This window comes from Poecilia latipinna, unplaced genomic scaffold (assembly GCF_001443285.1).
Source record: "Poecilia latipinna isolate Pla-1442-1.1 unplaced genomic scaffold, P_latipinna-1.0 Scaffold462, whole genome shotgun sequence".
Lineage (NCBI taxonomy): Eukaryota > Metazoa > Chordata > Actinopteri > Cyprinodontiformes > Poeciliidae > Poecilia > Poecilia latipinna.
In genome coordinates, this window is record NW_015113078.1 from 345,777 (window position 1) to 369,838 (window position 24,062).

The following is a 24,062-nucleotide window of genomic DNA, read 5'->3' on the forward strand; positions in this document are numbered from 1 at the left end:
AATCCATCTGTAGTCCAGTTTCATCTAACTCCAGTCCGTTTGCCTATAAACTCCGGTCCGGTTGGTGAGGTGTGAACGCTAATTGAGGCTCCAATCCTCGGTCTGGGTTCGGTTGAAGTGAATTCTTGAAGCAACGCCAGGCGGACCAGAGACCGCTCCAAAAGCAGGACCTGGACTACAAAGCCTGTTTTAGAATTGGTTCCTGTATTTGGTTTTTATTTTGTTGCTGAATTGTGCCAAACAAATAAATTTAACTTGACTTAGAAAACAGAGGTTCCCACAAGCAAAGAAATCTCCTTTTAGCAGTGATTTTGTGCCTTTATGTGAGTTTCGGGAACATTTCAGGGCCAGATGCAGACGTTCAGGTGAAGAGCAGCTGGAGTTGGGCTGGACCAGGTGAGACAGTGATAATGCTGACTGGTCTGAGGTCAGCTGGGCGGTTTCTCTGAAGATCTGCAGCTATAAGTAGAGCGTCAGACTGCGTGGCGCTGTGGAGACAGAGCAGTCTGGTTCTGTTGTGCAGCTCCTCCTCCACATGGACGATTTGACTCTTTCTGCAGGAGTGAAATGTGAAACACTGATCATGTTTTCTGGCTGATTTACCGTTAAGCAGGATGATGATTAACTCCACAGAGGTTTTGTTTTTCACACTAACTGCCTACTTTCACTCTGATGTTCTGAAATATTTGTATTTCACTGTTGTTCTGGTCCTGTATGTCCTGATTATCAGCTCCAACGTCCTGCTGATCGTGGTGATCTGTGTGAACCGGAGCTTACATGAACCCATGTTCCTGTTCCTCTGCAGCCTGTTTGTGAACGAACTGTACGGCAGTTTGGGTTTGTTCCCCTTCCTGCTGGTCCAGATCCTCTCTGATGTTCACATCATTCCTGCTCCGCTCTGCTTCCTGCAGATCTACTGTGTTTACACCTACGCTCACATCGAGTTCTGCAACCTGGCCATCATGTCGTACGACAGATACCTGGCCATCTGCCGCCCCCTGCAATACCACGCCCTGATGACGCCGTCCCGGATCGCCAGGCTGGTCGCGCTCACCTGGCTCTTCCCTCTCCTTGAATCTGTAGCAGGAATATTAATGACCGTCTCTCTGCAGCTCTGCGGAAGCGTCATCCATAAAATCTACTGTCACAACCACTCCATCGTTAAGCTGGCCTGCGCCGACACCACAGCCAGCAACGTTGGCGGAATAGTTTACATGTTCACCATAATCCTGGGGATTATCGTCTTAATCCTTTATTCATATGCTGAGATCCTGAAAGTGTGTTTCTCTGGATCCAAGCAGACCCAGCAGAAGGCACTGAGCACCTGCGCGCCTCACCTGGCCTCGCTCATTAACTTCTCCTTCGGATGTTTCTTTGACCTGTTTCAGAGCAGGGTGGAGGTGAGCGGGGTTCCTGAGGCGCTGCGGGTTGTTTTATCTCTCTACTTCCTGACCTGCCAGCCGCTCCTCAACCCTCTGCTGTACGGACTCAACCTGTCAAAGATCCGCAGCTTCAGCAAACGGCTGGTTCTGGGACGAGCTGAGCTTCCTGAACTGCAGAAACACTAAACCTTACCAAATGTTTCTGGTTTCCAGCCCAAATGTTTTCATAATCCTGACATTAGATTGAAATTTGATCTGTCAGGATTACAGATTTAGCTGGACGATAAATTGCCCCACAAGTTATTGCAATAAATGATAATATTGTTGCTTTAAAACCATTTTCAAGTAATAAGATGCTAATTGGATTCTCAAAGATAATTAACTTTAAATTCCAATGAACATGTAACACTGGAAGTAAAAAATATTAAAAATACCCAAAATAAATAAACAAAACAACAAACAAAAAGTATCAAAGTCTCTGTAAAAACGGTCCTTTAACAAACCTGTAAGCTGAGACAGAAGCATCAGACTGAAGACTTTCATCATCCAGTTTTTGGTAGAAAAACAGTAAATTATGTGTATTGTGCAAATGGGAATAAGAGAAAACTAACTTAAAGTAACTTTTCAGCAGGAGCTTCTTTTAGGTCAATAATTCATTCATATTTTAAAATGATTGGTTCCACTGTTAGATTATTTCACATCAAGATGTTTCCCCATAAAAATGACATAATCTGCCAGTGGATCTAGTACTTTTTAAAATGTCAACTTTAAGAAATTATTGACAAAACAAGCTCCTATATGCAGATGAAAAGTTATTTTAAAGTTACTTTTCTCTTGTTTCAGGTGAACTAAGACTTTTGCTCTGGAAACTGAAGTACTTTGTAATATTTTGTGCTTTTTGCAGAGGGGATGGATTCTTTGAACAAGTGTTTTATAAACTAAAGCTGCTTTTACCGTCTGTCAGTTGTGATAAACTCGGAGTTTAAATCCATTTTATTGGCCTGGTTTTGTGTTTTTCTGCTGTTTCTGTCATGAAGTCATAAAGATTTTATAGCAGCTGAAATAAGGTTTCATTCCACTTCCTGCTGTTGTCTCTGGGTCAGCGGCTCATAAATATTTCCATAAAAACTCAGAAATAAATGCTTCTTCCTGTCAGGAACATCATCCGTCCTACGCTAGTTTGAAGAGAAAAACAGTTTGGTAAAAGCAGGGAAAATAATATTTTAGTTAATTATAATAATGATTGAAAAACAGATTAAACTTAGATTAAAACATTTAAGTTCAGTCATTGTCTTCATGCTAAACCACACAGATCAAAGTAATCGGCACCTTTTCTGCAAAATATTGCAGAAAAGGTTTTATTTTATGAGTAATGAAAGTAAAAATCTCCCATTTGTTCCCTGATTATTAATACATAAAACACAACTATATTTTATTTTTAAAGCACATTTTAGCTGAATTGAAGATAAAGTTTCCAGCTTTTTTTCCATGTAAGCCAAGAAAATTAAAGCTGAAAGAACTTGAGGGAAGTAAAACTAAAATTTCAATAACTATTAAATTGTATTATAAGACTATTGCTAATATATTCAACTGAACTGAAAAATAAAATGAATGCAATAAGAGTTGAATTGTTTTAATTTTTATTTAAGACATGCAGCATCAGTAACGGTAAAAATATCTCTTAAGGGCAAAACTGAATCATTTATGTTTCATTTTATTTTGGAGAGTCAACTTACAGTTTATTAATAAAATAAAATCAATCAAAATGACAATAATTAACAAAGCAGCTGTACAGGTGAAAATAATCAGCAGCAGTGAGACAACTGGTGAAATCCATGAGACGATAATAATTAAGCCATGAAAAGTTGAAACAACCTAAAGGTCAAAGTGTTTTTTATTTTTGAATAAATGTTGGTGTGAAATCATTAAGACAGAACAGCTGTGAGTTTGTCTACTGCAGACTTTACAAGTTTGGAAACTAAAAATGCATCAAACTTTTCTTTTTAAAGCGACAAGAGAAAAACTTTGTCACAAATCACAGAAATAAGAAAATAATTTAAAAAAACTTGAATGATTTGATGCATTAAAACAATAATCTTCCATAAGCTGGAATTATGATTATATATCTCTGAATATAAATATTTTCTGTTTATATTTTGACAAGTAAGAATTTTAAAAAATATATTTTATTGCATCAATATTAAATAACAAAAATGACTTTAACTGCTATTATTAAAGTAAGAGTTTCTCTACTTCATGTTTTTACTCAAGTAAAAGTAAAAAGTAGCAAAAAATGACTTGAGTAACAATTTGGTGAAAAGTACTGAGTAGCTGATCAAATTACCAATCATTTAATATTTAAAAATTACATCATCAGAGGGATCAAAATTTACAGTTACATGGATTTTTTAAAAGACAAAAACTACAACAATTCTTAAAAGTTAAAAACAAAATATTAAAATAAAATCAGGCAAAGAAAATATTTCCAAATCAGTTTGTTTCAATAAAAAACTGATAAAACTTTAACAGAAACTACAGGTGTGAGTGGATTCCTGGTTAAAATAAAGTTTTTTTCATTCAGTGGGTAGAAAATCAAGAAATTTCACTCAGGTAAGCGTAGAAGTACTTCAGAATTAAATTACTCAGGCAAATGTAACTGAGTAACTAGTTAGTATCCAGCTCTGCTCTTAACCACCGGTCTACTGTGGAGTTTATCTTTTACAAACCTTTGAGTTTACAGGACGTTAGACTTTGGGGTCATCAGAAAACCTCAGCTGTCTTTATGAACCAGAGAAACTTGTTCAGGATTTTTCAGAAACTTTGCGGAGTTTTCAGGAACAGGCTCCTGCAGAGGCCGCGTATTCTGGACACGTTGAGCCCGTAGACGGCCGGGTTAAAGAGCGGCGGACACGCCAGGAAGTAGAGAGACAGGAGGATCTGAAACACCGGAGGGACGCCGCGCATGCTGAGCCTGCTCTGAATCACCTCAAACACACATCCGGTGCAGAAGTTCACGAGCGAGGCCAGGTGAGGCGCGCACGTGCTGACCGCTTTCTGCCGCGTCTGACCGCATGCAGAGAAACACACCGTGAGGATCCGCAGGTAGGTGTAGAGCAGGGGTCCCCAAACTACGGCCCGCGGGCCGGATCCGGCCCGCCACGTCATTTGGTCCGGCCCCCTGAACAATGCCGGATCCGGCCCGCCTGCTCATACCAGAGAGCATTCAGTGTTTTTTTTCATATATTGTATTTTCCGGTTTATATGTGGATTTTTCTTCAACCACCAGGGGGCTTTTGAGCAAATGTGAAACTTACTTTCCCTCAATGGAATATATACTCGTCAGTCACCGTTTCACTCACGGTTTTTTCCATTTGCATTCTGGGTAAAAATCTATCCAAAAGTGTCGTCGTCTCCCCCCGATAATCAGAGCCGATAATCAGGACATACAGGACCAGGAGGACCAGGAAGAGCAGCTGCCTCACCAGCCTGGTGTCAAAGTAAGCAGCCAGGGTGAAATACGAAACATGCGTGGAGTTCATCATCATCATCATCATCATCATCATCATGTTTCAGCTGGTTTATGGAAGGTTTTACAGCCTGAAAACACTTGGTTGGACTTAATTAAAAATTCCTGTCTCACTTCGACACCTATGCTGAATTTCAGCAATTACAACACACGAAAATGCATTTTAGAGAAAGCAAATTATTCCTGTAAATTTTAAATATGCTAAAACAAAGTATGATAAAGTAAGTTTTATCCGTCCTGTTTAACCTCTCCTCTCGCATGTAATCAGACCGGAACGCTGCAGCTTTTAACCCCTTCAGTTTCCTCCCACTGACGCAATCAGCCAAGAACATGACAGATTTACCGCCATCTGCTGGTCAGTCGCAAAAGTTTGACTTTGCCTTAACCCTGAAAGTCAGGCTTTCGTAGAGTGAAATATTTAAGCCTTTACTTCCTGTAATTTTGCTAACTACAACTTGTAGAGAGTAAAAATGTATGGCAAAGTCAGAGAAAGTTAAGTGGAAGGAAAAAGAGTGGTTGGTAGTGTGATAAAAAATATAACTAACTGGTCCTATTTTGTGAGTTTATAAAACTAAAACATGCTGAAATTATAATTTAATTTGGTGTTGCATATTTTTACGTAAACTGTCAGCAAATTACGGACAAAAGATTTTTGATTGTCCTCAAAACAGCGACAGCACAAGAGAAAACTGCAGTTTGTTTGTTGTTAGTGATAATTAATTACAGTTTCTGAAAATGGTTTCTTCTGTTGAGTATTCATCCCAATCGATGTAAATATAATCACAATAATATTTTGACCTTTTTGAATTCTGCACCTAATGATGGAAAAACTCAAACTGTGACTATAACTAATAAAAACTAAACTAAAACTGAGCAACCAGTTGCGCAAAATGTGGGTATGTAACGCATAGGGGCGCTTCACCAGAGGGGCCGTCAAAACCCCGTGTGGAGGGGGCGGCGCGCCGATGATGCCTTCGTTTCACCGCGCCACATGTAAATGTAAAAGTAGCGAGTTTTACCTTTCACGTGTCTTCGGGGGGACGACGCCGATTTATGTTTTCGCCTCCACCTGAATAATATGTAGTTGCGCTCCTCTGAGCAACATTTAGCTAATAACTAATAAAAATGATCAAATTCTCTGTAAAAACTGAGTAAAACTGAATTAGTGAAAAAGTCAAAAGTAAATAAAACTAATCTATAATAAAAACAGAAAGTCCTGCAGGAACACTTTAAGCTAGCAGTAACAGGAACAATCAAAAGAAAAACTTCACATAACTTCATTTGTTTTTAGTTTGGCTGAAAGTTTTAAATCTAATTATCACTGCGTCTGTAAACAAAGTTTGTTGTTTTCCCTGCGAGTCTGCGGGGACGTCGTTAATGTCCTGAATCTCCGGAGGACAGACGGACCTGCGCTGCGTGTTGTTGCTCTGTCTGCTTCAGAGGGAATTACAGGACCAGTTTGACTCTTCCTCTGGATCAAGACATCCGGCTGGAATGATGCAACTTCTCCAAACAAGTTTCTGCTTTCGATGCTGAATCTGACTTTTTTAAATACCGTAATCTGGAAATAGTTTCAACTGTTCTCTTCTGACTGAAAAACTCTCAGGTGTGATTAACACTATCTTCATTTCTATTAACCATAAAATTACATAAATTGAAATTACGAAAATAAATTTGCTTGATTGAAACACTGCAATTTCAGAAAAACAAATTTTTTAATAACGTTTTTGAATTGGAATGAGGTGTTTGTGTTTTTCAGCCGTATCAAAGCAGATTTATTTTGCAAAACTCCAAAATAAATCTGCAGTTTTGCAGATTCATTTTGCAGTTTTCTCGAATCACAAGTCACATGATCAACAGCCGGATGTTACTACTGGCAGAAACGACAAAGACAACAGGAAGTGGTTGGAGGATGATGTTTGTTTTCATCACGTAGTTTAAGTGTGTTGATTCCATCGCTTGTGAAATGGCCGACTACAGCTTCCCCTTAACGCTGCATACTTAGCTGCTCCAAAGTAGGCGGGGCTTGTTGCTCTAATGCCAATGTCTCCTCTGATTGGCTGATAGATGACGGCTGAATTAGGAATAAATCTCATCTGTTACGATTTTTAATGAAGGGACGAAGGGAGACAGACTACTGTTAAACTTAGCTAAAGCTCCAAGTGCTTAAAGCTAACTAAGAAATAAACTGCTGAACTCCAGTGGTAATATTTCTCTATTAAATATTTCTCTTACAACTTTTAAAACAAATTTTGATGAAAAGCTTAATTTGTGGGGGAAAAAAATAAAACAAAAAAAAAAGCTGAAAACCTTAAAGCTGATTAAGGTAATTAAATCCCAACCATCCCAGCTCAGCTCTTATCTAACCTTTTCTATTTTTTTTTTGTTTGTTTTATAATTAAAACCTTTACTAACATCTCGTATATATGTTTTCCTAATGGTCATGTGCTGCAGAACATCATACATTTATTTAATCTCTTTGTTCTCAAAACTATTCCATATATGATTGATTAAAATTTTAAGTAGATTCAAACATTTTATTTATATAGGAATTAATAAAATTGGGCCGTTAAACTATACTGAGAAGAAAATGTATTTATATGATATGTACATATTCAGTTTTAATCAAATTATCGGATATATAATTGTTATTTACAGGAACGTAATTTAGAACTTGTTCGAAGGAGGAAAATGTAAAAACTAAAGCATGGAGCAGAAAGTGAGGGGATAGAAGAGAATAACAGATTAACTGATGAGCTTCCATTGATTAACATACACGGACATGCGCTGACGGCGGTCAGCCACCAGGGGGCGGAAAATCACCCATCATGTCAGTTTTATCTTCTGAAGGCAAACATCTCCACCTGCTGGTCAAAGGAACATACTGCAGCTTAGCTTGATTCATTCCAAATAGGTTTGGCGTCACGATGATGATTCAGAAGAATTTAAATTAAATCTTTACAAAAGCTATAGCTGTATTTTATATCCTAAAAATATATTTATTAACCTTTAATCTGGATTTAACAAGCAGCCATGGATACATGGAGTTATTAAAGATCTGAACAGGTATTTGCAGCCCCTTCAGTAGATTTGTGTGGCGCCTTGACTCAGTTTAGGAAAGGTTTAAATGCAGCTGATGCAGATGGAGACTTTTTTATTTGAGATTTTTAATAACAAAATTAAAATCTTGCAAAACAAAATGTCGGTACAAATCAGGTGCTTTTAGTTGTGTTTTCATATTAATGTCAGTAAGTAGGCCACAAATGTCCAGCGGACTAAATCACATCCTGTAATTAGAATAGGCTAAATCCAGTTAACCACTGTGGAACAAACTTCTCATTTTAGTTGAATAAATTAAAACAAGTTAGGAAACTGTTCGAGTCTGAGACACCTTTTTAGACGTTTTCATTAAAATAAATGATAATTTGTTGCTGAGCAGGTAAAAATAAGAATTTACGATGAAATTATTTTTGCATTTTAACTGAAAACACCACAAACAGATTGTGGTCCCTGAGTGTGTCCAGCCTGGTGATTTCGGACACTACTGACTGAGACTCCGTTCTCCTGACCTGATCTGCACACATTGAGGACAAATTTCAACCCAAACCAGTGAAAAGATGCTGATTCTCAGCAAACTCCACACCCAGCAGAGCAAAACTTCATGGAGAAAAAAGATGGAAGACTCTGGACGTGAGACACGTTTATTTCTGAGACAGCGCGAGTCCACACGTCCCTGGTCACAGACTTACCCATAATTCACTAACATCTCAGAGAAACTCTCCAGATCACAGTCTCAGTTCAGAGAGGCTTTTATTCTGAAAAGTCCAGGCTGTGGCACAGTAACACCTTCAGAAACCAGGAGACCCGCTCCGGTCCCTGCAGAACCCAAACCGGACCAGCGTCTCCTCAGCGGAGTCCAAATGCAGGCCAACAGGTCGGGTCCAGTCCCCTCCTGTTTCTGGTTCCGGTCTACCTCTCAGAGCTGATCTTGTAGCGCAGGACGAAGTAGGCGATGACCCGCAGAGAGAAGAAGAAGATGGCGAGGACGATGAAGTCCAGGTAGAGTTTGGCGTCCAGCATGTCCAGCTCCTTCAGGATGGCCTCGGACTTCTGGAAGTGACAAGCGTTGTCTTCGTCGCAGTGAAGATCCGGTCGGTCCATTCCGTAGATGGACAAGATGGCACCCTCAAAGCCGTACCTGAAACACAGCAGCACTGACGATGATTAGCTTTGGTTTTAGCATAACGCCTTAAATCTGATATATAAAAGAAAAAGGAACACAATGCTTTACTACTAATTGTCAACATTACGACAACCAGATAACAAGGTCAGGAAAAAGTTTTAAGAAAAACAATGAGGGAGATGGAAGTAGGTCAGCTATGCTAGCTTGACTTTGACAACTGTAACATATGGATGTGCTGTGGAGTTCAGTGTTTTAGTTCAGTTAAAAATAAGAAATGAAAAAAAGGCAACCTAAACACCAACTCTGGCAGACCATCAGTAGAGCAGGTGTTTAAATTAGCTAATCTACCGCAACAGTGTTAGCTTAGCTAGTAGCAGCGTTAGCTAATCTACCACAGTGATCACTTAATACTCATAAAATAAAATTCAAGCCTAAAAACATAAAACTGTAACATCCTGAATGTTCTGTTCTTCGTGTGGGAACTGTTGGTGTTTTTTGGTGTTGAATCCTGAAACATGAAATATTGACAAAAAGTTATTTTTGTCTTCTTGTCAACAGCGCCCCCACCTGACGTAGGAGATGTAGGACATCCACTGCAGGTACCAGGGGATGGTGTCAAAGCTGACGAAGAACCCAGAGAACAACAGGACCGGGATCGCCGTGACGGGTCCCACAAACGTCGCCACCTGCAGTAAACAAGCACACCTGAGCGCGGTCTCCATGGAAACGGACCAAACGGCGCAGTCAGGAGGGCGGAGAAGAGACCTGCAGGGAGGTGGAGGCGGCGCCGATCAGCAGACCCAGACTCTGAGCCACCAGAGACGTAAGGACCCCCAGAGACAGGAAGAGGAAGAACCGGCCGGCGTCCGGAGGCTGAGCCGTCATCCAGTAAACGATGCTGCAGTAGACCACCGGGAAGACCACCTGCCAGGAAGACCACCCCTTTATTCAGGACGTTCAGCTACCTAAAGTATCCAGACTATCTCTACATGACCTGAGTGAAGCTGCCCCCCCTGACCTTCAAATCTAACGAAATTGGTGTCAAACGTTTGTGCAGCAAAAGTTTTTGTTTGTAGCTCTTTCACTTTAAAGATCTTACTGACCTCTGGAAGCGTTTCATTAAGATCTTTAAAATGTTTGCGGCACGAACACAACAGAGCTCAGTGACACCAAATTTGTAGAAACACTGGGTTAAATTATTTCAAAGCAAATGGGATTGGAAGAAAAAGCGTTTCTGTTGGTTTTTCAGGTCAGGTTGTGAAACACCTAGATGACCGTCTGCGGCTGTGAGTTACCTGGAAGGGGAGGTCGGCCATGGTCTTCGCCAGGTAGTACGCCTTCAAACTGTACCAGTAGTTCAGGTGTTCCCTCAGGAAAACGCCCAACTCCAGAGGAACTGAGCATGAGAAGACAGAAACATGGAGGATAAGAACCTGCTGCTCCTGGTTCCTGCTGGAGGAACCAGGTTTCTCTGGTTCTTCTTCTGCAGTTTGGACCCGGCGACTCACAGGTGAGCACTGTGGGCATGAGAGCAGCGAACATGAGGAACAGCATGGAGAAGAAGAGGAAGCCCGAGTTGCTCAGAACCTTCTTGGCTTCGTTGCCAATGCCCAGGTACAGGAGGCCGATCAGAACTCCAATCCCGATGTGAGAGGAGATCCTGAGGTGGGTCAGCACCTGCTCAGCCAATCACAGACACCAGGCACAATCAGCCGGTCATAAACTGATAATCTACATAACATGAAATGTGAAGCAGCTGCTGCTGAGTCCAGATGCTTTTGAACGTGTTAATTTATGGATGTATAAAAATAAACCTGCAACCTTTTCTATAATTTTCCACTGATGTTGGGACATTTATCCTGGATTATCATCAAACATTGAAAGGTCAAAGGGGCAGCATTATGTTCACCATTTTATAGCATAATAACTGGCTGTTACATATATATCAAACATGACTTAGAAGAAGTTTTACTTCCTGATTTCACGCCCTGAACTTGGGTCTCTGTCTCTTTAAGAAGCTCCTGCTCTTCCTGAAGCTCCGCCTCCCAACATGGCTCCTCTATTAACCCTTCACCAATGTTTTCCCAGCATTTCACTGAGCAGTAGCTCCTGTAATGAGCTCAGCAGTTCCAGCAGCTGTTTGCTAATTGCTGCTGGCTAGTCTGAAGGAGCTGAGAGGGGGAGGAGCTGCGGAGATTAAAGGTTTTCTCAAACATGCAAGAAAAAATCAAGACAGCACTCCAGGTTTATCTTTGTTGAGGGAAAAACATTATGACATGATGGAAAACTAAAAGAAAAGTTGATCTTGCATGATACTGCTCTTATAAACATTAATTTCTGTTAAAGGAAAAATGAAAACTCAGGTTTTTGTTTTATATTCAGAAGGAGGAACCTCTGGTGTGGAACCAGGTAACCTGTTTGTTCCCTAAATGCTAATTTAAGTGAAAGTCAGACCATCATAAAATCTGAATCGGTGAGAAGTTTCCCCACCGAGTCGCGGAGGATGCTGAGGAACGTCCGCCTGAACAGGATGCAGAACTGAGTCTTGCAGCTGGCTGAGAAGCTGTGGCAACCTTCAGACGAAGAGCTCTCCTGTCAGGAGCAGAAACATTCAGCCGACAGAATCTGATCTTATTCCACCGCCTGATTATTCCTCTCCTTTGGTTTCTACCTCCTGCCAGAGGAGCGGATGCAGGTTGGCGTCTCCGTTCAGCTCCGTCTGATGCTCTTCCTCAGACTTCCTGTCCTGAACCGCCTTCACCAGTCTCACCATCTGGTCCCCGTACTCCCCGGACGCCACCTCCATGACTACAGAGAAGACAAGTAAGTTAATGTTTTAATTTATCTGGAAAAAGTAATTTTAGGGGAAGCTAAGAGGCCTAAATGTTTTCTAAGTTAGCCAAAATGCTAAAGCAGTAATTAGCAGAGGTGTGCCCACCACTGGCTACATGGAGTAGCTATAGTTAGCCAATGACTATCTTGCTGCAGAAAGCATTTGGAGTGATTTTGGTTTAAAATCAGCTCAGAATTTTCTAATCAGAGATGATCAAACCTGCCTCTGCATTCTCCAGTCTATCCTTTCCCAAAGCCTCTGACTTGTAGGACATTTCCAAAAACAGCTACTAGTTAGGGAACCTTTAGTAGAAACATCTGAACTGACTTCCTTTAGTGAGGAGAAGCAGTTACTCTGTGTTGAATTCCCCAGACATGTTAAGTATCTCAGGATACTGGAAGCCAGGCAGCTGCTGTAGGAGCAGAGGGTTGAGAATGGAGATCCCACCAAAGATAAAGCCAGTAAGATCATCCCAGTCTGCCAGGCCAAAGTCTAACCTCTATGCAAAACTCACACAAGTCAACCAAGACAATATTTACGGTTCTACCTTCAGAAAACCGTGGTAGATCTCGTCAACTAGAGTTTTTGTACTCGGTTGTTTAGCTATCAGACCTCAGCACCAGTAATAGGCAAGATGTCTTCCACACAGGCACCTCAATATTCAAGGACAAAATTTTTAAGGTTAGAAGAACATCAAGGTCTGCTTTCTAATACCTGCCAAAAAGTTTATCTGAGGTGAACAACACATTGCCTCCAAGGTAAACAAAGTTGTCAAGCATCGGGCAGTAGGCCAGAACTGTTCTGATTCCTTCTCCTCAGGTCCAAACTGAGATTCTCTTTCTGCTGTCTATACAGTAAATGGGTCTTGGAAAGGGATTCATGCTGTGACTGTTGGTGTTCTCACTGAAGTCAGCCGGGTTGTGGTAGGTCGGACAGTTCAGTCCGAGTTCCTGCAGGTATGGAACCAGACTGGACACCTTCCCCCTGTAGATGCACTGACCCTGACTCAGCACATAGAGCTGCAACACACAGACAGAGTCCAGGCAGGTCAGAACCTCTACCCACAGCAAATCAGTTCATAAACAATATTTAGACACTCAATGAAATGTGTTTTTGTGACAGACTAGTGCCCTGTCCAGGGTGTCCCCGCCTCTCGCCCGAAATGTTCACTCACTGGAGATAGGCACCAGCACCCCTCCCAGCCCCACTAGAGACAAGGGTGTTAGAAAATGGATGGATGGATGAAATGTGTTTTATTTATGTGCAAAAGACTCTGAGAGTTTATTGGTCCTTTGATGCAAAGTTTCAAAAATTGACTAATTTTTTCAATAAAGCAAAAGAAGGAAGTTAGTGGCACCACCTAGTGGACCAAACCTTATATCGGCGTTACAGAACAGCATCTGGCTCCAGGCTAACCTCTTTGTTCTCCTTCTCTAAATCCTAATTTAAACGTAATTCTAACATTTTTCCCCCTGCTTTCTCTGGTGTTGGTATTAGAGTGCTGCTGAGTCTGAAAGTGGTGTTGCAACTTAGGCTGGTGTTAGGTCTGAGGAAAGTGTTAGCTTTTAGGGAAATGTTGGTCTCTGGGAAGTGTTGGGTCTTAGGGAAATGTTGGTCTCTGGGAAGTGTTGGGTCTTAGTGTCTGCATCTAAATGGTGTATTGAGTCAGTGAATTTGTCCTCCTCATCTTGCCTTGTCAAACAGCTCAAAGAGTTTGGCGCTGGGTTGGTGGATGGTGCAGATGACCGTCCGTCCTCCTCGAGCCAGAGCTTTGAGAAGAGAGACGACTTGGAAACAAGACGAACTGTCCAAACCACTGGAACGCAAACAGACACGGGAACGAAAGTCAGTGTTTTCTCAAAAAAGACAATCTGAAGTTCCTCATGATCCAAACAGTTCAAGCTTCTGCTCAAAGAAATCAACAGAACCAGATGGACACTCACTAATAATTTAACCAACCATAAAAACTGGAAATTCAAAATAAATTGAAGAGAACTGGTTAATCCATCTGTGGAACCTTCAGCTCACCTGGTGGGTTCGTCAAAGAACATCACCGGAGGATTGTTGACAAGCTCCAGGGCGATGGCCAGCCTCTTCCTCTGGCCTCCAGACAGGTGGGAGGTTCTGGTTTTAGCACAGTCTAGTAGACCCAGAGCTGTCAGGATCTCCTGGACCTGAACAGAAGCAGACCTGCTGCTCAGATTCAGAGGCAGAGTTGGAGCAGTGAAGCTGTTTGAAGCTGAAACCCACCATCTCCCTCCGAGCCTCCACCTTCTCCTGCAGCTTCAGGTTGGCTGAAACCTGCAGAAACACACAGATTTCACCTCCAGACCTGAACTGGAAACCCGTTTCAGCTCAGCAGAGAGGGACGGAGACTGTACCGGCTTCATCACTGAGGCCGGTAATGTTCTTTTGTTTGGTTGAATTTCAGATCAACTGGATGGTTTTAGCTTTTTCACCATTAGTCAATATTAGTAAAAATATTAAATTAACCGTAAATAAATCATAAAAAGTTGTGTTTTTGTCAACTTTTTCTAAAAAACAATTTAATGCCTGTTCCAAATAGAAAACAATAAAAAAAGAAATACAGGAATAATTTGTATTATTTTGACTCTGGGAAGCTGTGGCTGTGGTTGCTCCTACCATCATGGCCTCCTGCACGGTGAGGTGCGGCAGCAGCATGTCGTCCTGCATGATGTAGCAGGAAACCTTCCGGAAAGAGCGCAGGTCTCTGGGTTGACCGTTGATCAGGATCTCACCCTTCATCCCCGTCTCCCTGTTGGAAGGACTCGGTGAGTCTGGGCTGTGTCCGTCTGAAACGCTTCGGGAAAACTCGGACCGCCACAGGGCGTGTGCATGAAGAGCCTCCCGCTCACCTGTATCCTGCCAGGATATTCATGAGCGTGGACTTCCCGGCTCCTGAGGGCCCCATGATGGCCACCAGGTCCCCGCTGGTGAATTTCCCAGAGATGGCTTTGAGCAGAGTTTTGTAACCTGAAACGAGGCGGAACAATGAGTCTGCCGGTTCCCAGCAGCACCCAGAGCGGCTCTTTGTCCTGCAGGCCGGCTCCGGTTTCACACCGCTTCCTCTCTGACTGGGCTCAGCGGTTCCACTCCACCAGCCGAGCTCTGATTGGCTGGAGGGTTCATCAGACGAGAGGAGAAGATCTGCTTCTGAACCAAACCAGACAACTGGAGGGGTTAAAGGTCAAAACGCACAAAAATAAACAGAAAAGTTCATTTCAGAACCCGTACAATCAATCAGTCCATCCATCCATCCATCCATCCATCCATCCATCCATCCATCCATCCATCCATCCATCCATCCATCCATCCATCCATCCCATTAATCTAGAACCTGAATAGAACAACAATGCAGATGATCTTCAGTAACCTCTGCAGTTTATCTGCTGATGGAGTCGAAACACTCCTTAATGGGATTATCATGTTTAATCTGAGAACGGGATTAAATCTCCGCTGGCCGACAGTAACCTCTGCAGCAGCACCAGAACCTGTACACCACGCTACAACTGGTACAAAACCCATAAAACAGAGAGTACTACACCCTGTACTGTGGTGGTACTACAGAGTACTTCCCTCTCTACTCCTGCCTGTTCTTGTTATCCAACCATCCTCTGATTGGCTGTTTGCCTGTGGGGGCGCTGCACCCAGAACCATTGAAGGAAACGACACAAAAACCTCTGAACCACTGAGAGCAACTTCCTTCTTCACCAGATGGAAACAAGATGGAGGCGTCAGATTTTAGCTGTTGGAGGATTTCTCTTTAGTCTTTGGCTAAAGACCACAAGACATTTCTCCTGCTAGCGCTAGGCTAACATGTTAGCTTTGGTTGTATTTACCCAGAATGCCCTGTGCTGTAGTCCACTTCCTGCTTTTGGAGCGGTCTGTGGTCCACTTGGCGTTCACATTCAAACCGAACCAGAGTTCACTTTGACCGAACCCAGACTGAGGTCTGGAGGACCAGAGGTCAGAGGTCACTGGATCGGTTCGTTTACAAATTCACACTTCCCCAAGCAAACCAGAGTTTCTAGGCAAATGGACTGGAGTTTGATTAAAGCAGAGTAAACGGAACCGGTGTGAATGCACCCTGTGTAAGGCGCTGTTCCTAGTAGGACAATAAAACAACGACGATATCTATTAGGACAGAGTCGTGATCAATAGAAATACATTTGATAGAATGTTGATAATTTCACTAAACTTCCATCCAGAACCGCAAAGCATTCTGGGGCATGTGGGCAGAGGAAAGGGTTTTGCCGCTCAACCTTTGTCTTCGTCTGATACTCTCAATAAATCCTTCATTTGAATTTAAATCGCTTGGCTGAATGATTTGTACTAAGCTATTGGGTAGCGACCGATTTGTTTATTTTACTATTTTAATTTTGAATGTGTGCCGTTTGGGGCAGAACCGATCCGGTTCAGGTCTCATCAGGTTCTAAACTCTAGAAAAAACAACAGTTCAAGACCTGAGTCAGTCTGAGGAAGATGTGAGCAGATGAGAGAGAAGCCATGAAAAGTTTGGGACGTACAGATCGAACCAGAGGAACAACCTGTTTCAGCTTTATTCACACCTGAGCAGGTGAGGAATGTTCCCACTGAAACCAGGAGGGTTCACCTGCAGCAGAAACAAAGAGCTTTAACCGCTGCTTCCAGAGAAATACGATCTGTGCCGACCTTTATTCCAGAGTCGCAGAACAAAACCGGCAGCAGCTAGGGATTCGCAGTGAGACGAGTTTCCTGCTGCTGAACGCAGCTCAGAGATTCAACTTTTAGAAAAACCTTAAAACTCTGATAAATGTTTCTGTCAGGGTGTGAGAAACAACTCAACTTTCTCAGATTCCTCCTCTAAAGATGCTTCACTCACAGATCCCTGTTCTACACGCGAAGAAACCGAAGCTGCTCTGCATCTCAGCAGGGTTTGGTTGCCGTGGTAACAGGTCAACAGGTGAGGTAATTAGATAATCCAAAAACATTTACATGAAACCTGTCAGGAAAACCTGCAGAAGACCTTCACCACTCAACTGAATGTATAAACCAGAAAACTGTTCAGTTCAAACATCATCGGTGAGCAGCTCAGCCTGTCAGACCAGAGGTCAAATCAGGGGTCATCCAGGAGATTCAGCTGGTCCGATTGGACAAGAGAAAGAAGCAAAGCTAGTACAAGAGTAAGACCAAGAAGACGGAGACCGGACAAGAAGAACCGGCAGACCGGATCAGAGCGAGACCAGAAAGGAGCAACATGAAGACACTGGGGGAGAAACCGTGACGATCAGAGACTCGGTGGGCTTTGCTGTGGTCACTGCAGCTGTCAGCCTGACCAGAGCAGCTGTTTGGGTGAATGTTGTATGAAGCGCTTTGACTTAAAAAGTCCTAAAATTATTTATAATTTTTTACTAAAAAATGGCGTCACTATTCAGAACGTCAGATTTGACCTTCTATTTACTTTAAACTTTAAAGTTTACAGAGTTTAATAAAATGTAATGATGGAGTCTGTAGCTCAGAAGTGACTTTCACTTTAACAGGATGTTTTATTCATACGTTTGTTTTTAAGTTTGACTTGTTGCCATAGCAGGTCAAAGTGCTTTGACTTACAATTCATTTACTCTGTTAATGTACATGAACAGAGTTATTCAGCTGCCTGGTTGCCGTCTCGACATCGAGAGTCTCTGTTTCTCTTTAACTTCAATATTTAACCACTTCAACCTGTAAGAACTTAAACATCTATATTCCAGTTCAATTAGGACAGATGTCCAGTGGGTGGACTTAGCACCGCCTCTGAGGCACAGCTCCTCCCCCACTTAGCTCCTACAGACTAGCCAGGAGCAATTAGCAAACAGCACATTATTAGAAAACACTTGGTGGAACTGCTGATCTTAGCATTGCTGGTAAAAACGTTGTTAAAGGGTTAATAGAGGAGCCATGTTGGGAGGACTTCCTGGAGGTGGAGCTTCAGAAAGAGCAGGAGTTTTTAAAGAGACAGGCCCAATTTCAATATTTCTCTTAAGTTATATTTGATATATACAGAATTTTGAGGTGATATAGTTACTCGGTTGTGCTATGAAGTTGCACTTTGTGGCTGGAAAACACATAATTCTGCCCTTTAAACCAAGTAACAAACTGCAGTGATTCCTGTAAAAATCTCTGTTTAAAGTTTTGCAATCATCCTGGATCGGTGAAAGCATCGGCGTTTGAAATGTGGCTGGAAGCCGTGCAGGCGGGTTTCCAGGCAGGTTTCCAGGCGGGTTTCCAGGCGGGTTTCCAGGCGGGTTTCCAGGCGGGTTTCCAGGCGGGTGAAGCGGCGTATCGCTGCTCAGATCCAGACTCTCTGCGCTGCTTTGTTCTGCTCTGAAAAGCTGAAACACAATCCCAACGTTTCTGTTCACATTCTGGGTTTTACAGTCACCGCTGCTCAGAAAGAGTCTTCTTCTTCTGATGCTGAGGTTGTTAATAATCAGAAGACTTAATAAAGCACACTCAGATTATAATCTGACAGTTGGATCAACTCAGCGTTAGCGGTTTCTGGTTCTCTGCAGACTCATCAGATTGTTGTTTTCCTTCATCACAGAGAAATTCCTCTCAGCTGTGTGTGGCAGAGCTTCTTAATCTGACCTGCAGCTATTTCCAGCAGGAGATGCTGAGTGAGATTAACAGATTACAGCCTGTTAATCCAGCAGGAACACACCAACAGAGTGGGACCGGGACAATAACAAACCGCTGCTGGTGGCGTCTTCGTCTCCTGCTGGTTCTCCGTGCTTTCTGAGCTCAGCTGTGACTCTGGAACAGATCAGAAATCCACCCGTCTCTGATTATTCCCTGAAAATGCAGATTAGGAATAATTTTCCCACCCTGGTTTTGGCGCCTCTTCAGGCACGGCGCCCATTTGCACCCACTTTTTGCGCCACTGGTTGTAGTTTGTTGTTGGACCACAGATCAACAGTCTAAAATCATCCAATCAGATCAATTCATTTAATTTACATAAAAAAACTGAACATAATCTGATCACGGCTGCTGTGGATCTGCGAGGTGGAGCAGATTCCAGTAAGACGGTTCTGTGTGGCGACCGGTCCAGGTAATCAGATCAAAAATAATTCAATCCAATCACACAGACTGATCCCCGTTTGTTCCTGCTTCTAATGCTGTCAGGTTATTTACCTGAAGAACTGTCTGATTTACAGCTTTCCTCCTCTAAACAAGCACAGGGCGACAGTGGAAAGAACAACTCCCGTTCAACAGGAAGAGTTTTCCAGCAGAACCAGAGCCAGACTCAGGAAACTTTCTGTTGGTCTGTCCATAAAACCCCCCAAAACACAATAATGGTTGAAATGCTTTAAGGTTTTTCTGTATAAATTTCTCTGAACTGTGATCAACTCTCACACTTTGTGGTGCATAGAAGCAGCTTTCAGCTTCTATGCACCACAAATCTGGAACAGACTTCCAGAAAACTACAAAACAGCCAAAACTCAGAGTTCCTTGAAAATCAACCCAGCTGCTTTTGGACTCTGAACGACTGGAAGTCGCCTGCGCTGTAACGAACCGTCCGGCCGGTCCGAACCGTCCGGCCGGTCCGAACCGATCCGAACCGTCCGGCCGGTCCAAACCGATCCAAACCGTCCGGCCGGTCCGACCGAGGCGGCCGGCTGTGTTCATTCAGTGACGGGCCTGTGACCAATGAAAAATTGTAGTTTTCTGGAAGTTTGTTCCAGATTTGTGGTGCATAGAAACTGAAAGCTGCTTCTATGAACAAGATCTACTGGATGATAAATTGTCCCAAAAGTTATTGTGATTAATGACAATATTGTTGTTTTGAGATATAATATAATTATAATATTTATACTATACAAAATAATGATAATAGCATAATTATGCTTAAAAATCAATAAGCTTTAAATTCTAATGAACTGGAACTGTTTTAAATATCCAAAATAAATAAAACAAATGAAATGTATGAAGACTCTGTAAACTAAAGACGGGACCAAAACAGGCTGAAGACTTTTCATCCAGTTCTTGGTAGAAAGAGGGAAAAATGATAAACCATGCTAATATAAATTATTGAGCTTGTTTTAATCTGTCACGTGATGAATTGATTTATTGATTATTGTGATTGGCAACACGAACTGAACGGCTTCAATCTGCAGCTCTTGTTTGATCTAATTCTTCTCACTGTGTCTGCAGGCTCCCATGATGCATTCTGATCTGGTTGAAGCACAGCGAGGCGTCTGGATGCTGTCGGGTCACTTCAGACTCCAACATTAAGATGCTCCAGGTAGGTCCTGGCTGAAAGCCTCGGGTTGGTTCTGTCCTGTCCCACGCGGTTTAACCGAGCGAGGTGACGGCAGTGACCTGAGCAACATGGCTGACCCTCTGATGGAGGGAACTCCAGCCTGGTCCGGGTGGAGATGAAGCACACAGATCATCTTCATCCTCTCCATGCTGGGCTCACTGAGCATCAGCTCATAAATAAATCTGAGTCAGCTCAGTGACCGAACGTCATGAAGCTCCATTTCCATTCAGCTATAAATAAAATTACCAAAATAAATGAGCTAAATGGAAACACACTTTGAAAAAACACAGAAAACAAAACATGAAGCAGGAAGGAGATTTGAAACGATTTATAACCTTGACTTTGACATCCAACTAAATATTTAGCTTGTAAACTAACTATTTTAGTTTGAAAGCTAAACATTTAAGTCAGATTTAAAAATTTAGTTTTAACTAAATATTTAGTTTTCAAATAAACATTTAGCTTCCTAACAAATTATTCAATTTCAAAGCTAAATATTTAGCTTGTGAGTTAAATATTTAGTTTGCAACTCTGACATTTATGAATGCATGAATAACATGGTGAAAAATGAAATCCTGCATTTTTTTTCTCTGTCGGACTAAATACACTTAAATGTAGCTGTTAGCTGTTAGTGCCCCGTCTAACCCGAACCGCCAAGGCCTAAACCTGCCAATCCACGGGCCGCTAAGCGCACCTATCTCAGCTGGGGGTCAACAGGTGGGGGTCACCAGGTGGGGGTCAACAGCTGGGGGTCAACAGCTGGGGGTCAACACGGTCCAATGTAGGTGAAGGTCAAACCATGAGGTCATCATCATCGTCCCACCTCAGTCCAGACAAAGTAACCATGATCTCTTCATATGGGGTCAGTTCAAGAGTCACTGAGTCAGTTTGACCTTTGACCCAGAGCTTAAAGATCCTGGGGTTCATGGTTTGGAGTAGAAATGTGGCCGTTTGTAATCATATTTGGGCGCCTGGTAAGGATTTCTTCTGAACACCTTCCAGTGGAGGAGTTTTATCCCTTCACGCTCAGTACAGACTAATGAAGCAACACCACCTTCACCAGTAGATGGATTGGTGGTCTTAATTTCCACTCTGATCAGTTGTTACCATACTTTTGCCATCAAAGACTCTGCTGTGAACCAAACCGCCTCAGATTATCCAGAACCTGTTGGTTCCACTCCACTGGCTACCTGAACCCCCCATGCAGCTCACCAGGGGAAGTTCTGTCAAACAGCTGCTGATTTAGCGGCAGCTGGTTCTTCTGGATCGCTGATCTCCTCAGAGGAATGTTGTCTGGTACCACTGTGCCTATAAAGACAATCTCAGTCCAGGCTGCTGAGGTTCCTCCACGGTGGTACAAACTATCAGTAATCAACTCTCATCTCCAAACAACTCCACCAACTCCTCTGACTTTGGGCCACTGGAACGGTTCTACTGACTCCCTAAAGTCTCTTCTTCATGGACGTGGCATTAACTGGTTCTTCCTCAATCAGGCCTAGCCAGATTCATCTCCATTTGCAGATGCTGCGCAGTTCCTCCCTGTTTGTAGGAACCACCCAGAGGTGGTACCAGTCGGGCCAAGCTAGTTTGATTGGCAGCAGACTCCATTAGTTGACTGGAACAACAACATCTGAACCAACCATGAGACCACAGCAGTTGACGATAAATACATGGTCAAACTTTGAGGTCCAAACCTTTTTATCGGTTGTGGTGGAAAAGTCCTGACGGCGTCAACTGGACGAGGCAATGAGCAAATATACCGAGAGAAACTGGCCACCCAACGGTATACACACAAAATGACATCATTGGCGTGCCAACCACAGCGAGGAATGGACCGCCAATGGAGTCACTCCCAACTTGACCAGAACCAAACCAGACAGTCGCCACCGTCTGCAGTGAGACTTGACAACATCAGTAAATCCTGACAGTAAAGTTATGCGTTTCCGTCTCTGCCAGGTTTGATTCCTACCTTTTTTCCTCCACCAGGGTCCCTCTCTGATCGAGTAAGAGACATCTTTGAACTCTATGTTGACGGCTGGTCTCCGTGGTAACGAGGAGAACCTCTGGGCCTCCGTCAGGGTGTTGTCCACCTTCTTCAGGGGTCCGTCCAGCTTCTTCTGGTGTTTCTGCAGCAGCGGTGTCTGCTGGGTTCCCCCCGGATGCTTGTTCATCCCCTCTTCCAAACAGACGCACACCGTCCGGGGGTCCAGCATCAGGTCGGGGGGCCCGTTGGTGTTCTGCAGGCAAGAAGATGTTTCTTTCAAGCTCAGTTTGTTCTGTGCCGCCATTTTAAAAAGAAATTCAGAGGTTTTCTTTCAACTGTTTAAACATGATTCTTCCAGTTGTGGATGGAAGACGTAAAGTGAGGTTGGTGCAGACTTCATGAGGACGTGTTAGTGCGTCTGCTGGAGAAGAGCAGTGAGCACTCAGATTAGCAGGCTCCTGTTTGTGTGGGACGCTTTGAGGCTCTAATCTGTCCTGGAGGTTACTGCTGGACAGACTGAGCCGATTGCTGCCCTGAATCAGCACAACACTAAACATCACATACACCTGGAGAAAACAATCAGCACATAGAGGAAAAGATTTTTTTAAAGCCAAAAATTAACTTTAGCTTCTTCTCTTTGTGATCAATCCCTGCTGTTGCTGGAAGACTGCAGTAGGGGGCGCACTGTGGAGAAGTTCTACAAAGATCAAGACTAAAAAAGAGGAATTATGCAAACTGGCACTTCTGCACTTATGGGAGCTTTAAACGCATTTCCTTAACACTGCCTCTAGTGATCAGCTTTATGTTGCACACTATGAGAATGTCGCCAGAAACATTTAGAAAAAGCACAAAACAGATAAATCAGAGACTTGGGAGTTAATCTAAAACCAGATTTAACGACTCAAAAGCCACTACCACACCTGCTGATGTTTCAGTTCAGGTTAAAGTCTTAATTTGTGTTTTTTTCTGTTGCAGTGTTCAGGCGGTGGACAGTGGACACCTGTCCTCTGGTGGGTCTCCCTGTTCATGAGCCACTGAGCCACTCAGTCTGCCAGAGGAACCTTCTGTCCACCACTGAAGCAACGATTCAAACTCTGTTCAGTCTGACTGCTTTATATTCTGATTATTAGAAATTATTTGCATTTCTAAAATAATATTAATAAGAAAAAACAAAATCAGATTCTGTCTCATATTTGTTTCTGTCTGTCTGAGGAACTGAACAACTAAACTGTCAATATGAGACAGAAACTCTCAAAGTCGGGTTCATCCTTGTGTGTGTGTGTGTAGGTGTGTGTGTGTGTGTGTGTGGCACTCACCATGATGATGGAGTTGGTCACAGTGGGATTGTGCACAGACCAGGCGGCCATCAGACAGGCCATGGCAGACAGACTGCAGCTCTGTGAAGCTCTGCCTCTGAGGAAACTCCCCTCTGCCCGGCGCTGGGAAAAGTCTCCGCCCCCTGAGCTATAGCCCCGCCCATAGCTTTAGGCCACGCCCATTCATACAGGCCCATGTGCAAAATACAGATTACTGATTATTGTTTAGGATGAATATGAATATCTGTCCTAAGAGGTGGAAGCTAATTTAATTTCAATGTTGAAACCAATGGTGATTTTTGATGTGGGTAGCTGCCCAGAGCAGCATTAGCATCAGGGGCTAATGCACAATCATCAGATAAAATAATAAAATAAAATTATATATATATGTATATATATACCCGGGTCTCCCGGGTGGAAGACTGGTGACTTACCCACTGAGCTATACAGTCAGCTAAACACCAGAGCAATAGAAGCTCAGATCTACCACACCAGACAAGACCCAAGGTGTAGGTTGTGCAAGGAGGCCTCTGAGACAG

At 42.9% G+C, this 24,062-nt stretch overlaps 2 protein-coding genes across 3 annotated transcripts; one reads left to right on the forward strand and one right to left on the reverse strand.

The window, feature by feature from the left end:
* Nucleotides 1-241: 241 nt before the first annotated feature.
* On the forward strand, nt 242-1,603 carry LOC106951522 (olfactory receptor 10A3-like). Its single transcript, XM_015039126.1, has one exon. It carries the CDS (start codon nt 615-617, stop codon nt 1,566-1,568), a length of 954 nt encoding a protein of 317 aa, XP_014894612.1. The 5' UTR covers nt 242-614; the 3' UTR covers nt 1,569-1,603.
* Nucleotides 1,604-7,487: 5,884 nt separating this feature from the next.
* abcg1 (ATP-binding cassette, sub-family G (WHITE), member 1) lies at nt 7,488-23,629 on the reverse strand. Of its 2 annotated transcripts, XM_015039121.1 has the most exons (16): nt 23,524-23,629; nt 22,193-22,460; nt 14,801-14,918; nt 14,568-14,700; nt 14,175-14,225; nt 13,953-14,098; nt 13,617-13,740; nt 12,829-12,943; nt 11,763-11,899; nt 11,582-11,683; nt 10,600-10,768; nt 10,387-10,487; nt 9,857-10,015; nt 9,659-9,777; nt 8,491-9,106; nt 7,488-8,014 (listed from the first exon to the last, which is right to left on the reverse strand). In XM_015039121.1, the coding sequence occupies exons 1-15, from the start codon at nt 23,584-23,586 to the stop codon at nt 8,878-8,880; spliced, it is 2,034 nt and encodes a 677-aa protein (XP_014894607.1). In that variant the 5' UTR covers nt 23,587-23,629; the 3' UTR covers nt 7,488-8,014; nt 8,491-8,877. The 2 variants fall into 2 exon arrangements, with proteins under 2 accessions (XP_014894607.1, XP_014894606.1); XM_015039120.1 differs by lacking the exon at nt 7,488-8,014 and having other exon boundaries at nt 8,900-9,106; nt 9,659-10,015; nt 10,387-10,768.
* Nucleotides 23,630-24,062: the final 433 nt, after the last annotated feature.

Excerpts from the sequence above, each read along its gene's own strand:
- LOC106951522 (XM_015039126.1), top strand. The coding sequence starts at position 615 with ATGATGATTAACTCCACAGAGGTTTTGTTTTTCACACTAACTGCCTAC.
- abcg1 (XM_015039120.1), bottom strand. The coding sequence starts at position 23,586 with ATGGCCTGTCTGATGGCCGCCTGGTCTGTGCACAATCCCACTGTGACC. Across the intron at positions 13,741-13,952 it reads TTCTTTGACGAACCCACCAG|TGGTTTGGACAGTTCGTCTT; the intron begins GTGAGCTGAAGG and ends TTTGCGTTCCAG. Across the intron at positions 11,684-11,762 it reads ATCCGCTCCTCTGGCAGGAG|GAGAGCTCTTCGTCTGAAGG; the intron begins GTAGAAACCAAA and ends TGCTCCTGACAG.